The sequence below is a fragment of the Esox lucius genome, chromosome 13, assembly GCF_011004845.1.
Source record: "Esox lucius isolate fEsoLuc1 chromosome 13, fEsoLuc1.pri, whole genome shotgun sequence".
Classification (NCBI taxonomy): domain Eukaryota; kingdom Metazoa; phylum Chordata; class Actinopteri; order Esociformes; family Esocidae; genus Esox; species Esox lucius.
Window position 1 is genome coordinate 6,442,192 of NC_047581.1, and position 15,790 is coordinate 6,457,981.

A 15,790-nucleotide genomic window follows, 5' to 3' on the forward strand; every position below is an offset into this window, starting at 1 on the left:
ATGATTCGAACTTTGTGACATGGTGCATTATCCTGCAGGAAGTAGCCATCAGAGGATGGGTAAATGGTGGTCATAAAGGGATGGACATGGTCAGAAACAATGCTCAGGTAGGCCGTGGCATTTAAACGATGCCCAATTGGCACTAAGGGGCCTAAAGTGTGCCAAGAAAACATCCCCCACACCATTACACCACCACCACCAGCCTGCACAGTGGTAACAAGGCATGATGGATCCATGTTCTCATTCTGTTTACGCCAAATTCTGACTCTACCATCTGAATGTCTCAACAGAAATTAAGACTCATCAGACCAGGCAACATTCTTCCAGTCTTCAACTGTCCAATTGAGCTTGTGCAAATTGTAGCCTCTTTTTCCTATTTGTAGTGGAGATGAGTGGTACCCGGTGGGGTCTTCTGCTGTAGTCCATCTGCCTCAAGGTTGTGCGTGTTGTGGCTTCACAAATGCTTTGCTGCATACCTCTGCATTTTCGCCCACAGGACTGCAGCATACTGGATGTTTTTCCCTTTTCACACCATTCTTTGTAAACCCTAGAAATGGTTGTGCGTGAAAATCCCAGTAACTGAGCAGATTGTGAAATACTCAGACCGGCCCGTCTGGCACCAACAAACATGCCACGCTCAAAATTGCTTAAATCACCTTTCTTTCCCATTCTGACATTCAGTTTGGAGTTCAGGAGATTGTCTTGACCAGGACCACACCCCTAAATGCATTGAAGCAAATGCCATGTGATTGGTTGATTAGATAATTGCATTAATGAGAAATTGAACAGATTTTCCTAATAATCCTTTAGGTGAGTGTATATATATATAAATATATAATCTGACTCCATATTGTTTGTAAATAAATGTTATCGTAAATGACCATGAAATTTAGGATGTCCTTGGTAAAGGTTAGCTACTCCTTTCGTCACAAGCCTAACAGTAAAATTACTTGTTCCTGGGTCCACCCAGACTGGTCAGAGACTCAGGGATACCCACAATGACATGTGTCCCTGGCACCACCTAGAGACCCAGAACTCAGGCATGACAAATCTGGTCACTTCAACTTACGTACGTGTGTATGCTTATATCCGTAATCGCTCATAAGCACCCATAAGGTGTAGGTCGTTTAGCACGAACCGTATAATAAAATGGCATGTGTTCCTGGGGCTATAAAGAAACTTTTGAAATCCAGGACTAAGTGATGACTAGTCAGTGTCGTGTTCCAGGGCCTAACCAGGCTGCTTCCAAATCCAGGACTCAAAGTCTGGTCGCTTAGACTTATACAGTAGATATAAAAAGTGTACACACCCAGGTTTTTGTGATGTAAAAGAATAAGACAAAGATAAATCATGTCAAAACTTTTAATGTGACCTATAATGTGAACAATTCAATTGAAAAACAAATTTAAATCTTTGAGGGGGAACATTTTTAAATGAAAAACCATACAATAATCTTGTTGCATAAGTGTGCACACCCTTAAACTAATACTTTGTTGAAGCACCTTTTGATTTTATTACAGACACCTTTTAGTTGGTTCAGAGAGAAAAAACTAATTTTGAAAGTAGGTAAGTTGTAGATGATCTCTTTAAAACCTTTGACTTCTGTGTTGATTTCAAACTTGAATACAGGTCAAGAGAACAGCGTTTGCTCTTTGATAGCATGAATCAATGCAAAATGCTCCTAAGATAAACACTAAAAGTTAATAACAATTAAAAAGTGAATCACAGCAGAGAAATCACAACAGAGGGCCGTAGAAGGGCATGAACCCAGCAGCAAGACTGGTATCTGCTTTTTGTGTGAAGAGGAAAAGATGAGCATTGCCAGAGCCCAACAAAATGACCTCCAGTGGGCTACTGATGTGCATGTTTCTGAGCAAACTGTCAGAAACAGACTCAATAAAAGTGGCATGAGGGCCTGAGCCAATCAGAGCAATTCCAAACGTCGATCTCATGCACATTATTTATTTTCTAGTCGTTTTTAAAGTGTTGTGTTTGTAATCATTCACATGTGATTGGCTTTGTATCAATTAATCAAGTAATACCAAGGTTAGTATCCCGACACCAATACTGATACTGATACTTTTAAATGTTTTGTGTACATATTTGCCGGTTGTAATTAAATAAATGGACACAGTCAAATATTCCTCTACTGACCATGAGGTCCTTCTCAGTCATCTCTCCCAGGCTTCTTGTGTTCCTACAAGCTTAACTTAATGTATTTAAGTCTTTATTTGGAGCGTATAACTCTAAGTAGCTCCATGAAAAAAAACATTTATGTGAAGAGTTTAATTCCAAAGTACTTTATCCACAATTTAATAAGTGACACCTTTGTGATAAAATGATGGCTAACATAAGAGTTGTATTCCCTATTGATCACTGAGATCTTTACTTTGAGCACATTTCAAGAGATATTTTCTGTGTTTTAGAAATCCTGAGCAATAAATATCAGTTCGTCCTCAAGATGGATATAATGAGTTCAGATATTGTTTGAAAATATGTCCAACTTTTACATAGTCGGGAATTGGGTAAAATGGGGTAACCAGCCCCCTGGGTAACTTGACGCCCCCATGTAATTCACAAAAATTTGTCCAACACTTTCCCTGGCTGCCACTGCTCTTGCTTAACAAAAAATGTTCTCTGTGTCATCACAACTTTTAGACATATTTCCACAAAATGACTTAAGTTAATCTGTTTAAAGATTTCCAGATATGTTTCCATTAGGTTAGATATATACATTTTGTTAGGTACAAGTAGTAAAGTCTTCAGATGAATAACACACAAGTTTAGAGAGAACAAAGTAGTAATATGTTAGATTAGTGTGTTGGGGGTAACTGGCCCCTTTTCTACAAGAGATAACTGGCCCTCCTTCTATAAGGGGTATCTGGCCCCTCTTCTTTGGTTCCCTTATAGTTTATTCTCCTAAGCCTAATCATCATCCACATACCTTTTCTCCCCAACATTTTACTTAGATCACATGTTGCTTAATTTTTTATTATTGGAGTGAAATAACCCCAAATAACGCCTAATTTCTGTTATTGCATAACGCACTAGGTCAGCTCGTCAACTCCTTGAGTGTTTCACAGGGTGCCCGTGTGTAGGCTACATTAGGAGCGGAAGAAATAGTTCCTATAAACAACCTTTTTCCAGCATCTGAAACACATTGAGTTGATAAAAAATAATAATACCTGGTTAAAGAAAGCATTTGGTATCAATATTTCATGTGAAGATCGATTATCAAAAAGAAAAGTCAGAATCGGAAGTATCGATACTTTGGTATGGATCCGCCCATCCCTAGCATATACCCACCACTACACCACTGCCCACGTTTGCACAACAGAGTCTTCTTCAATACTTTATATAAAAAGGTGACATTGTCGAAATAGGCCATCTGATCCCATCTGTTATCCTCCTCTTTGTCTCAGATTCTCACTTTGCTCTGTTCTTGTTCCTCCTGTCCTGCTTGTCGAGCTAAGACAAAGGTGCACTAATACTGCCAGCACATAAACACCGAATGTGAACATTTAGGTAGCCACACTAGCATTGGCCAAGAGTATCTACAGTAGCTTGCGGGCGTGCTTATGTCATACATTAACAGCAGATATAGAGCCACTAGTGTAGTGAGGGGTGAGAGAGACTAGTTCAAAAGGTTTACCACTTAGAAGGTTCTCCAGGTGAGCTCAGGAGGGTGGTGTTGATGGCCCACAAGTGGTGTTCCAGATCTTTAGAGAAGCATGATATGCAGGATCCCTGATTAAAATCACCAAGGGTGTGTTGGAGACTTGGTGGGGTCTGACTTCCCTGTTTGTCAAATACGCTTCTACTCTTCCTCAGACATTTCTCATTACACTACACTGGCCTGCTAAATGACCAAAAAACCTCCCCACATTTACCAATACATTACTTTTACCCTATCGCCACCACTTAACCCCTGACCCCTGTCCCTGTACACTACGTTCACCCTATCTCCACCCCTTAACCCCTGTCCCTGTACACTACGTTCACCCTATCGCCACCCCTTAACCCCTGTCCTCAACGTTTCTTTTGACCATCTACAGGAGACAATGATGGACCACCCACTGCGCACCATCTCCTACATTGCTGACATCGGCAACATCGTGGTTCTGATGGCGCGCCGCCGCATGCCCCGTCCAGACTCTGGCGTGGAGGCATCAGACCCAGTTGAGGACGAAAAGAAACAACAGTACAAGATGATCTGCCACGTCTTTGAGTCTGAGGATGTGAGGATCACTCTTTCTGACTTCACGCCCAAAGTATCATCACCTTTTGCTCTCTATCAATATCTGCCTTTTTCTTTCCTTCTCTTTCTCTCTCCCTCCATTTCTTTGTCCCTCCCTCTCTCTTTCTGTCTTAACCCTTTCACTATCTTTCTGATTTGATCATGGGTTACATGCAAACAATAGTGCAAGTATTACAGATGGTCAGGCTAAAGTAGTTAATTACAACAAAAACAATGATTTCCCTTATCATTTGCACATGGATATTATCTACTGCCATATAATGTGTACCTGGACAGTGTCAGTTGGACACATCTGAAGTTAGGTTACCCTATAGGACTTTGATTAATGCTGATAAATATCCTCTTCTCTCTATTTGGTTACAATCTTTAGTATTTACAATTCTCCTCAGTCTTGGCCTTTGCTCTCTCTCTCTCTGTCTCACTATGCTGACGTTTAGATTTCACACATCCTTGTGACTAACTCATTTAATTTGAATGAAGTATTTAAAGATAAATCTTAACCCGAGCTTCCACAGCCATCGTTAAGTGCTTTTCACTTAACAGAGTTTTACGTCACACAGACACACGCACAAACCCATCATGTGTGATTTATCACAGCATGGTCGACCTTTCCCATGTTGCTGTGCTCCGTTGATTTCATATCTGCTTCAGAAGACGTAGTGCCACTTGATGAGATGAAACATCTATCTCATCAGTATTAAACAGTTCTGACTTCTGCTTTTTCTCTTTTCAGTAAGGGAAGTGGTTGTGATGGCGTTGATAATTATGTTGCAGAGATATGCATTCAGATATGTTGCATTTGAATAAATGCAGTCCTAGAAGCAGTACCATGATTGTAGTGATACTATTTACATTTTGTTCCATCTTTCTCAACGTTCCCATCGTTAAATATTTCCTTTTACATTCCCCACTTTTTTATTCTGTTTTGTTAACCACCCCCTTCCGTCTGCAACTTTCTATCTAATCCTTTGTCTTTCTTTTCTTTTTCTCCTTTACTGTCCCTCCTTCCATCTGTCCACACATTTCCCTCCAGGCCCAGCTGATAGCACAGTCCATAGGCCAGGCCTTCAGTGTGGCTTACCAAGAGTTCCTGAGGGCTAACGGAATCAATCCAGAGGACTTGAGCCAGAAGGAGTACAGTGACCTGCTCAACACCCAGGACATGTACAACGACGACCTCATACATTTCTCCAAGTCTGAGAACTGCAAAGATGTGAGTCAACCAAGTCTAATCTTGGCCCTACCGACTCCAAGAGGATATAGAAAGAAATATAGTTTTTTTCTGGTATGGCAAACCAGATAAAGTTAAAAGGCCTTATCTGTATAACTAATATGACTCCAGAGGGTAAAAACTATTGAATGTTAAAGCCATGAACCTCTCACTTAAAGCCTACATTATGTAAAAAATTATATAACTTTTTTTCCAAACTGATTCTACAGCAGGCAACTAAGATACGGTCATTCAGTTATTTTTTCATGAAGGTTAAAACCAACCATTGGGGCTCTTTTTTAAATAAACCAGAGCTGGCTAGTATTCCAATGTCTTTGTCTAGAACAAGAAGTTAAAATACTATAAAAAAAAAGATACGTCTCTAATGTAATGATAAAGTAAAACCAAAATAATTATGGAAAAAATGTACAAGGCAGTTATCACTGTTCTGAAAAAGTTATGGCACACAAGCAATGAATTAACAAATGTATGTTTGTTATATGTATGTATGGAGATGTATGCTCAACACAAATCCATAACTAACTCCTTACTGAGCTACCAGAAAACTGGTTAATGGCAACTACGCAAGAGAAAAGAAAAACAAATAGTTTGTCTGCAATCAATCAAAGACCAGACAAAATGACTAGTGTATATTACCTTCTATAATTATTGGGAAGTAAGCATTTACAATTTTGGCACTATCCAAAAAAATTTTTATTAGATATACTTACACTCACCTAAAGGATTGTTAGGAACACCTGTTCAATTTCTCATGAATGCAATTATCTAATCAACCAATCACATGGCAGTTGCTTCAATGCATTTAGGGGTGTGGTCCTGGTCAAGACAATCTGCTGAACTCCAAACTGAATGTCAGAATGGGAAAGAAATACTCAGATGGGCTGGTCTGAGTATTTCACAATCTGCTCAGTTACTGGGATTTTCACGCGCAACCATTTCTAGGGTTTACAAAGAATGTTGTGAAAAGGGAAAAACATCCAGTATGCGGCAGTCCTGTGGGCGAAAATGCAGAGGTATGCAGCAAAGCATTTGTGAAGCCACAACACGCACAACCTTGAGGCGGATGGGCTACAACAGCAGAAGACCCCACCGGGTACCACTCATCTCCACTACAAATAGGAAAAAGAGGCTACAATTTGCACGAGCTCACCAAAATTGGAAGGTTTAAGGCAGGAAGAATGTTGCCTGGTCTGATGAGTCTCGATTTCTGTTGAGACATTCAGATGGTAGAGTCAGAATTTGGCGTAAACAGAACGAGAACATGGATCCATCATGCCTTGTTACCACTGTGCAGGCTGGTGGTGGTGGTGTAATGGTGTGGGGGATGTTTTCTTGGCACACTTTAGGCCCCTTAGTGCCAATTGGGCATCGTTTAAATGCCATGGCCTACCTGAGCATTGTTTCTGACCATGTCCATCCCTTTATGACCACCATGTACCCATCCTCTGATGGCTACTTCCAGCAGGATAATGCACCATGTCACAAAGCTCGAATAATTTCAAATTGGTTTCTTGAACATGACATTCACTGTACTGAAATGGCCCCCACAGTCACCGGATCTCAACCCAATAGAGCATCTTTGGGATGTGGTGGAACGGGAGCTTCGTGCCCTGGATGTGCATCCCACAAATCTCCATCAACTGCAAGATGCTATCCTATCAATATGGGCCAACATTTCTAAAGAATGCTTTCAGCATCTTGTTGAATCAATGCCACGTAGAATTAAGGCAATTCTGAAGGCGAAAGGAGGTCAAACACAGTATTAGTATGATGTTCCTAATAATCCTTTAGGTGAGTGTATATTGTGAGGTTTAACTAGGGTTTCTCAGCTTTTATTTTAGGGTATTTGCATTTTTACCTTGACACCAACAGTCACCGCTTGGTCAATGCAGGCAGTAATTGGTCACACTGGAGCATGATGTGTAGTAAGAACTTTTCAAAATAAAGGCATACTACACAGATGATACACAGCATAATTTTTTTACAAATCATAAATTTACTGTTTGAGTACTTCACAGATACTCACAAATGCTTTTGTAAAAAAGGTTTTATAAATACATTTACTTGATTTGATGATTCTCCCCAGGTTTACATTGAAAAGCAGAAAGGTGAGATTCTGGGTGTGGTCATTGTGGAAAGCGGGTGGGGCTCCATCCTGCCCACGGTCATCATCGCCAACATGATGCATGCTGGTCCATCTGAGAAGTCAGGTCGTCTAAACATTGGAGACCAGATCATGTCTATCAATGGGACCAGTCTGGTGGGATTGCCACTCTCTACATGCCAGACCATTATAAAGGTAACACATTCTCTCTCGCTTGCTCTCTCTCTCTCTTGCTCTCTTTCTCTCTCTCTCTCTCTCTCTCTGTTTAGTTGCACTGCCCATCCATCTATCCCCCTATGTTCCTTCTAACACTGACTTTGCTAAGAACTACTTCATTGATTAAGGTGTATTTTACAGTCCTTGTGTGGTCGTCCCACCTAGCTATCTTTATGTTGAGTTGTGCTCAAAAGATTGCATACCCTCGGAGAATTGATAATATATGTACCATTTGTAACCAAAACATGAGTGAGCAGGCAAAACACATGTATTTTATTTCTTATGGGATTCACATTTAACTGTAGGTTCTAACAGAATGGCACAATCATAAAACAAAACATGGCAACAAAGAAAAAAATGAACTGACCCCTGTTCAAATGTCTGCTTACCCTTAGTTCTTAATACTGTGTATTGCCACCTTTAGCATCAATGACAACATGTCTTTTGTAATAGTTGTCTATGAGGCCCTGAATTCTTGCAGGTGGTATAGCTGCCCATTTAACTTGGCAAAATGCCTCCAGGTCATGCAAACTCTTTGGTTGTCTTGCATGAAACGCACATTTGAGATCTCTCCAGAGTGGCTCGATGATGTTAAGGTCAGGAGACTGTGATGGCCACCTTCAACTTTTTCTGCTGTAACTACTGGAGGGTCAACTTGGCCTTGTGCTTAGGGTCATTGTCGTGCTGGAAAGTCCAAGAGCATCCCATGCGCAGCTTTCGTGCAGAAGAATGCTAATTGTCTGCCAGTATTTTCTGATGACATACTGCATTCATCTTGCCATACATTTTCACAGGATTTCCTGTGCCTTTAGAGCTCACACACCACAAACATCAGTGAGCCACCACCATGCTTCCCAGTTGTGATGGCATTTTGTTCACTATAGGGCTTGTTGACCCCTTTCCAAACATAGCGCTTATGTTTGTGACCATAAAGCTCTATTTTGGTCTCGTCTTTTTAAAGTTCCAATACCTTGTTACGCAGGTCTTTGACAGTAATTTTCTACTCCCCATGGCTCAGTATCTAGCCTGCTCAGTGCTTCCACATGAGAGCTAACAAACTCATTGACTATTTATACACAGACACTAATTGCAATTTAAAAAGCCACCTGTGTGGGAAATTCACCTTTAATTGCCGTTTTCACCTGTGTGTGTCACCTTGTGTGTCTGTAACAAGGCCAAACATTCAAGGGTATGTAAACTTTTACTCATGGCCATTTGGGTGATTTCTGTTATGATTATGATTTAAAAAGTAGCCAAACATCTGTGATAAAAAAATTGCTTCATATGATAACTATCCTTAAATTAAAAAAAAGTCTGCCAGGGTATGCAAACTTATGAGTACAACTGTAAATGCACGAACTGTAAATCACTCTGGATTAGATCATCTGCAAAACATCAAACATGTAAAAAAGTATTGTCCAGTTTCAAGGTAACGGAGGCACATCCTTTCGGAATCTCACCCTGCTCTGCGTCTGTTTTCTTTCCTCGCTGCCCTTCTTTCCCAATGCTGTTGTTTTCTTTTATGTGAAATCAGGAATGCCATTAAGTGTTATCAACGATCTTAGTAGACTGGCTTCATTCCTTCTCCCAGGGTTTGAAGAATCAGTCTCGTATCAAGCTGAACATTGTCCGGTGTCCTCCCGTGACCACAGTGCTCATCAGACGACCTGACCTCAGATACCAGCTGGGCTTCAGCGTACAGAACGGCATTGTGGGTATCACTGTGGAATGTGTGTTTCTGATTGACGTCATGTTCAAGTTGTACTGGTTACAGTGGACTCTTGAAGGGATGGCTAATGCTTTTGCTGAAACTGACTTGGATGGAATAGAAGAAGAGCTGAAACAGTTTTTTCTTTAAACCCGTAGATCTGCAGCCTTATGCGAGGGGGCATCGCTGAGAGGGGAGGGGTTAGGGTCGGCCACCGCATCATTGAGATCAATGGCCAGAGCGTGGTGGCCACACCTCACGAAAAGATTGTCCACATCCTGTCCAACGCTGTGGGAGAGGTGAGATCAGAGGTCAAATACAATGTTGGGCCTGTGAACCCTGAAATGTTAATATGGATAAAGAAGACTATTATGGATAGATTTGAATAGTACACAGTCCACTTCTGGTGATGTTTGGTGTATTGCTGGACTAGGGTCAGGTTGATTCTAAGGTTAGACCGGAGGCAAGGGATTGGGTTAGGGTTAAGCCTAGACCTAGGTTTAAAGCTAGGTTTAAATTGAGTAGGGTTAGATTGAATTCTAGGGATGGGGAAACATTTTCAGTGTTGTCTAGTTACTGTATCTATGATCATTGTGGTCAGCAGTAGAGCTCATTCTTTACCTCTATAACTTTCTTCATTCTCTTTCTCCCTCTCTCCCCCCAGATCCACATGAAGACCATGCCAGCTGCCATGTATCGCCTGCTAACGGCCCAGGAACAACCTGTTTACATCTAGAGCTGATTTCCTTCTATGACCCCTGACCTTTTGACCCTTCAAAGACCTTGCCCGCTGAATAGTCAACTTTGACCCTTTATCCAGAACCCTGAACTGCAACATCATTGCACCTCAGTGTGGGAGCATCTCTTCCGCCTTCCTCAGATCCTAGCTGACTATTAGAGGCTGAAGCTTCCTAAGCCTTAAGAGTTGACTGATGCATTGGATTCCCATTTTAACCAGTCCAACAATTTGGCTGTTGAGAGTCGAGTTTGGCTCCTTTTTCAAGCCCCCTCCCATTCTGACGGCCAACTGTTCATTGACCTTCCTTTCTCTCTCCCTGTCGGTCTCTCTCCCATCTTTCTCTGTGTGTCTCTGTTTCTTTCCCATCTTTCAGTCTCTCTTCCATCTGTCTCGGGCCGTGTCATTCTTCTGCTGTGCTGTCGAATCCCTCCGTGTTCTCCAACAAAACAAAGAGAGAGGAAGAGAGAGGAAGAGAGAGGAAGAGTGAGACCTGCTGATAAAACTGGGTTACCACTCCCTCCTCGTCCTTAAAACATTCCATGCCTTTCATTTAACGTTAACAAGAGTGCCAGCAGGGATGAAAGACTTTCCCCAGACTCTGGAATTTTTACTAATCAAGCTCAACAAAACAAACCGTGCTCAAGTTCCTGACTAGTTTTTTCTTATTTTATTTGGTCTATGATTTGGGCTATAACAAAAATTCACAGTTCCTTTCTCACTCTCCAATGTCTTCTAGTTGTCCAGGGAGTCCTATGCTGACCTAACGATTTCTAACTTTCAGAGGAATTCACATTCCCAAACAAAGTGCTGTCCAGGAAAGACGTTCCAAAAGGATGGAGGCTCAGCATGGCTCCGTGCACAGTTTTTATTGGAGCCATCACACGGTCATGTGCACAGTTTCTGTTCATCCTGGGGCCTCTGCCTCATCAAAGTACAATATCTCATTTTAATGTCACTTTGAGACCATATGTTACAATTCACATAGACTTGGTATGAAAACAACATGCCCATTCCCTATGTAGTGCGTTAAGCAGGGTTCTGTTGAAAAGTAGTGCTCTATTTTAGGGGATAAGGTGTCATTTGGGCCACACTTTACAGGACTGCAATTGTCGAATACTGTAGGATAAAACGGCCGAACAAAAGCAGTTTTGATTCATTTTAATCTGAGATAGCAAAGGTCGACCAGCCACAAAATACCTCGCTCAAGCCTCAGATTGTGTTACAGTACAACCTTAATGTGCAATTAAATGATTTTGTATTTTACTTTCTAGAATTTTACATTCCTCTGTATTATTTAGTAGGACATGCTTTAAGTATTTTTTGGGTTGTAGAAACTTCTGCAGTGTTTATGCTAGACTGTACTGTAATTCTATGGGCGTCATATATTGCTTTGCATTTGGATAGCAATCTTTATACTTGAAGGATACTTGTCATTGCACAGGACATGGGCCATTATTTAGTTGTTTAAAAAAGTATTTATTATTATTTTCTAATTCTGTTTTGTCTAGCAAATGGGATGAAATGAAGTTACTTTGCAAGTCCTCAAATTGATCGGTGTTAAAGGGTAGAACCTCCCTTATAGTTGCCTTTCTGGCTGATTAATGAGGTTTAAGTGTTTTTGTTTTCTAGCATCTCACTAGAGCAAGATGTGACAACTGTGGCAGCTACAATGGAAGCATTAGAGCCCTGTTTATACCAGTGTCCAAAATGTGTATAGAAAGAATTCTGGACAAGATTCGAACAAAGGCTGAATGTTAGAACCAGGTATAAACAGGGCCTGAGTCATGGTAGTAAATTAATGAGATGTTTTGATTATGCAGTGGGAGGATAATTTGAAGTGGAAGATAGATGACCACTGTTCATTTTATTCTCACATGTGAGAATAAACGGCACTAATAAAAAAGTGTAACACTTTATTTTGAGAGTCCCAATTTCCATCTGTAGGTATTCTATAGACGGTATACTATCAAAAAGTTTCTGTTGATAATCAACTTCATACTACAGTTAGGATACATGTTAAAATGATTCGTATTTAGTTGAAATGTTACGAAAGTCAATAGGAAAACTACAGAGCATCTATAGAAACACTGTTTGGACTCTCCAAATAAAGTCTTACCAGAAAATGAAGTATGAAAATGTATGTACTCACTACTGTAAATTGCTCTGGATAAGAGCTTCTGCAAAATGACTTACATTTAAAATATGGATGATTCTTCATCCATAACCTCGTACCTTCCCCATTAGTGATCTGTCCGGCCTGCTGTATTCATTTTCAAAGCTCTTTACTTCCTCACATTGACAAAGAAGACTGTCATCTCGCTCTGATCACATTCTGACCCTGTTTATACCTGGTTCTAACATGTCTTTTGTTCTGATTTTGTCAAAATTCCGATTTTGCCCACTTTTTTCTTAAAACAGATGTAGACGATTAAAAGACACTCAGATTGTGATCAGTTCTAAAACCTCATTTTCGGAAGCTTCCACCTCATTGATGGTGAACTTGAACCCAGACCCCCCCCCCCTTGTCCCCTTGTCCCCTGCGTCACACCCTGCCTGAGACAAGCATCCTCTGGTCTTGTGTTTACAAAGAATTGTCACGGGACAGTTTTCGGCTTGTGGGACACATTACGACGCTACACCTACTGAACTGCTGCTGACATCTGGGCCTGTGTTCCCCCCCAAACCATTGATTGTTTAGCTCTAGCTCATCCCTAAAGCTAATTTTGGCCTTAGAACTATTACTGAACTTTTGATCATATTGAACTACTAACTTAACAACACAGAATACGTTCCTTTCAGTTCGACCATATTACGTTCGAGCATGGTCTGTCTGTGGAGTCGTCAGACGATGAAATGCTGTAGAATTCCTGCTTCTAGTGTGTGTGGCGTGATAACTTCTTTACTCCACGTTAAACCAAAACCAGCTGGAATACATAGTAATATATACATGAATATAAATATAAAGGTATATATACTTCTAACAGTTTTTTCGTGTGTTGACATTGGATTGAACGTATAAGCACTGACTAACAAGGAAGTCAAAAAGAGAATTCTGTGTTGTGGCTAGGGCCCTCTAACCTGACGAAGAAGAAGCAGGTTTCATATGAAGTAGATGGAGGTGATTGTGTGAAGACATAACTGTACATATTTGGCTAGAGCACAAGGTAACGAACACAGGGGCGTATTGCTAGCGACGCCCTGTCCATGTTGTAACCCCTTGTTAACGGATGGGGGAACAAACACGTATGAGTAGACTGTGACTAAGTAATGGGCTAACTAGTGTTTATAATGCACTGTTTTGAATGTAATTAATCTTAAACTGTTTGTCGACATGTCTGAAAATGATATTATAAAAACTAAGAAACTACATGGATTAAAAAATAATAACTTTCTGTAAAAGCTACGGCAATGTTAATTTATTTGCTGGCTTTCCTGTGATGTTACAGTTCATGACCTACATTCCCTTGCCAGAACTGGAATGTTTGTAACAGCATTTACAACAATAAACTACTTGCAGACGAATGGACTCGTGTTTTTTTACGGCAGGATTTTTTCCATAAGAAACTACAACCCCCAGCACCAACGTCACCACAGGTGTGGCTTCACTTTCTGAGAATGAAAAGTTTGTGCCCACAGCATAGACCGTGTGTAACAATGCTACAGAGCATTTGAATATCCTCAGGCTAAATTAATTACACCTAAACTGAGCATACTAGGACTTAATACTCAGGTACTGCATGACCGGTTTAATTCAGGCTTAAATACGAGGCAGTTGGTGTAGGATTAAATGTACTTAATGCACTGGATAGAAAAAGTATATCATATTTATATCATCTTTATCCCATAGATTAACTTTTAAAAATTAATACCTAGATCTGGACCATAGAATGTACTAGTCCGGCAGATATCATCCCTCCCCATGTAGTTAGTGGATCTGTGTTTTTGCCAATTTACAGTTAGGGGTTTGATAAGGCTATATGACGCATTAACCGTGAATGCGTTTTCCTTTAAAAGGTGTTTAGCTTAAAGTGGCAGACTGTTGATGTTCAGTGGCAATCATTCCCTAACAGTTTGTAACAAATCATTATTGATGGGAAGTGTCCATTTTGATATCTTTTAATTTTGTGTTATATGTGTTTAAGGTGATCCATGTTCTCTCACAATGCACAGCACAAGTTAAAACACATACTCTCACACACACCTTTTGCACAACACACACACATACACACTCATTTTTGTCATTTCGTAGACACATGTTAAATGCCTTGCTTATGGGCACAGACATTTGTAGGGATTTGAATCAGAAATCAACGCACTTGACCACTAGGTGGTCTGACGCATACACACAGGTGCAATCAAAGACTGTACTAAAGCTTGTACTTAGTACCTTCTTTGGGACTATATATTCTATAGAATGGCTTTTCTTGCCCAGCCAGTCCTTGTCAATCGTGTTGGCCTTTAGAAGGGCCAGATTAAGAAATAATTCAGAAAAAATCTATGAGCCTAAGAGATAAGAAGTAACTTCATCAAAAAACATTGTCAATTTCAGTCTGCATCTTATGTGTCCACGTGCCACGAGTTTGGCGGTTGCAGTAAAAAAAATAATACATGTATATACATTTCCATTTCTCTCTGCCTGAAATGCTTGGGACCCGGGATGTCCTTCAGAGTACAGTTTCCCTGCACACCCCTATGAGGCTGTGGGGACGCTCTTGATGATCCAGACGTGAGCCTGCACGTGACGATGACCTAGAACCCACTCTGGAACCCGTTCTGGACCGGGACCTGGACCCGCCGCGTTGCCGGGCTTCTAGGGGCTGCTGCTCGGCCCAGGTGAAGGTGCTGAGGTCCCCACAGCTGCGGAGGTGTAGAAGGCCGGGTCTTTTCCGGAGGGGCTGGGGCAGCGTCTGAGAGGAGTAGTTCGACAGAGGGGAGTTGGGTCGGAGCCTGGGTAGGGACTGGGGTATAGCTGAGTCTGGAGGTGACGCTGCTGATACTGTTATCACCTGGAGAGAGAGGAGAACGGTCCCGTTAAAATGGATAGTTCACACAAATGTATGTATTCTTAGTTTCCTACTCGCCCTTCTCTCCCCTTTGTTCAACATTATAATCCACCCCCCTTTTCTTCTCCCCAAATCCACCACTATAGCTCTTCTATGTAGAGTCTACCCCTATCTGGAGTAGTCTCAGTCTCAACCGTTTCTATGTAACCTTTATCTGTTCTATATAGTCACTATATAATATACACTGATCAGCCATAACATTATGACCACTGACAGGTTAAGTGAATAACACTGATAATCTGGTTATCATGGCACCTGTCAATGGGTGGGATATATTAGGCAGCAAGTAAACATTCTGTCCTCAAAGTTGATGTGTTAGAAGCAGGAAAATTGGCAAGCGTAAGGATCTGGGCGACTATGACAAGGGCCTAATTGTGATGGCTAGACGACTGGGTCAGAGCATCTCCAAGACTGCAGCTCTTGTGGGGTGTTCCCAGTCTGCAGTGGTCAGTACCTATCAAAAGTGGTCCA

General features: G+C 41.1%; 2 protein-coding genes across 11 annotated transcripts in view; one reads left to right on the forward strand and one right to left on the reverse strand.

Moving 5' to 3' along the window:
* The window catches only part of apba1a (amyloid beta (A4) precursor protein-binding, family A, member 1a), a 118,156-nt gene extending 103,868 nt beyond the window's left edge, over positions 1 to 14,288 (forward strand). For all 10 annotated transcript variants that reach the window (XM_020052661.3, XM_020052662.3, XM_013136606.4 and 7 more), the window contains 6 exons: positions 4,056 to 4,238; positions 5,292 to 5,471; positions 7,576 to 7,788; positions 9,401 to 9,520; positions 9,676 to 9,816; positions 10,182 to 14,288. In XM_020052661.3, coding sequence (XP_019908220.1) covers positions 4,056 to 4,238; positions 5,292 to 5,471; positions 7,576 to 7,788; positions 9,401 to 9,520; positions 9,676 to 9,816; positions 10,182 to 10,253 — 909 coding nt within the window. In that variant the 3' untranslated portion in view covers positions 10,254 to 14,288. The remainder of the gene's footprint in view (positions 1 to 4,055; positions 4,239 to 5,291; positions 5,472 to 7,575; positions 7,789 to 9,400; positions 9,521 to 9,675; positions 9,817 to 10,181) is intronic.
* A 68-nt stretch (positions 14,289 to 14,356) lies between these two features.
* fam189a2 (family with sequence similarity 189 member A2) overlaps positions 14,357 to 15,790 on the reverse strand; it is a 40,552-nt gene continuing 39,118 nt past the window's right edge. The window contains exon 10 of the mRNA XM_010876092.4: positions 14,357 to 15,262. Within this exon, the coding sequence (XP_010874394.1) occupies positions 14,921 to 15,262 (342 nt within the window). The 3' untranslated portion in view covers positions 14,357 to 14,920. The remainder of the gene's footprint in view (positions 15,263 to 15,790) is intronic.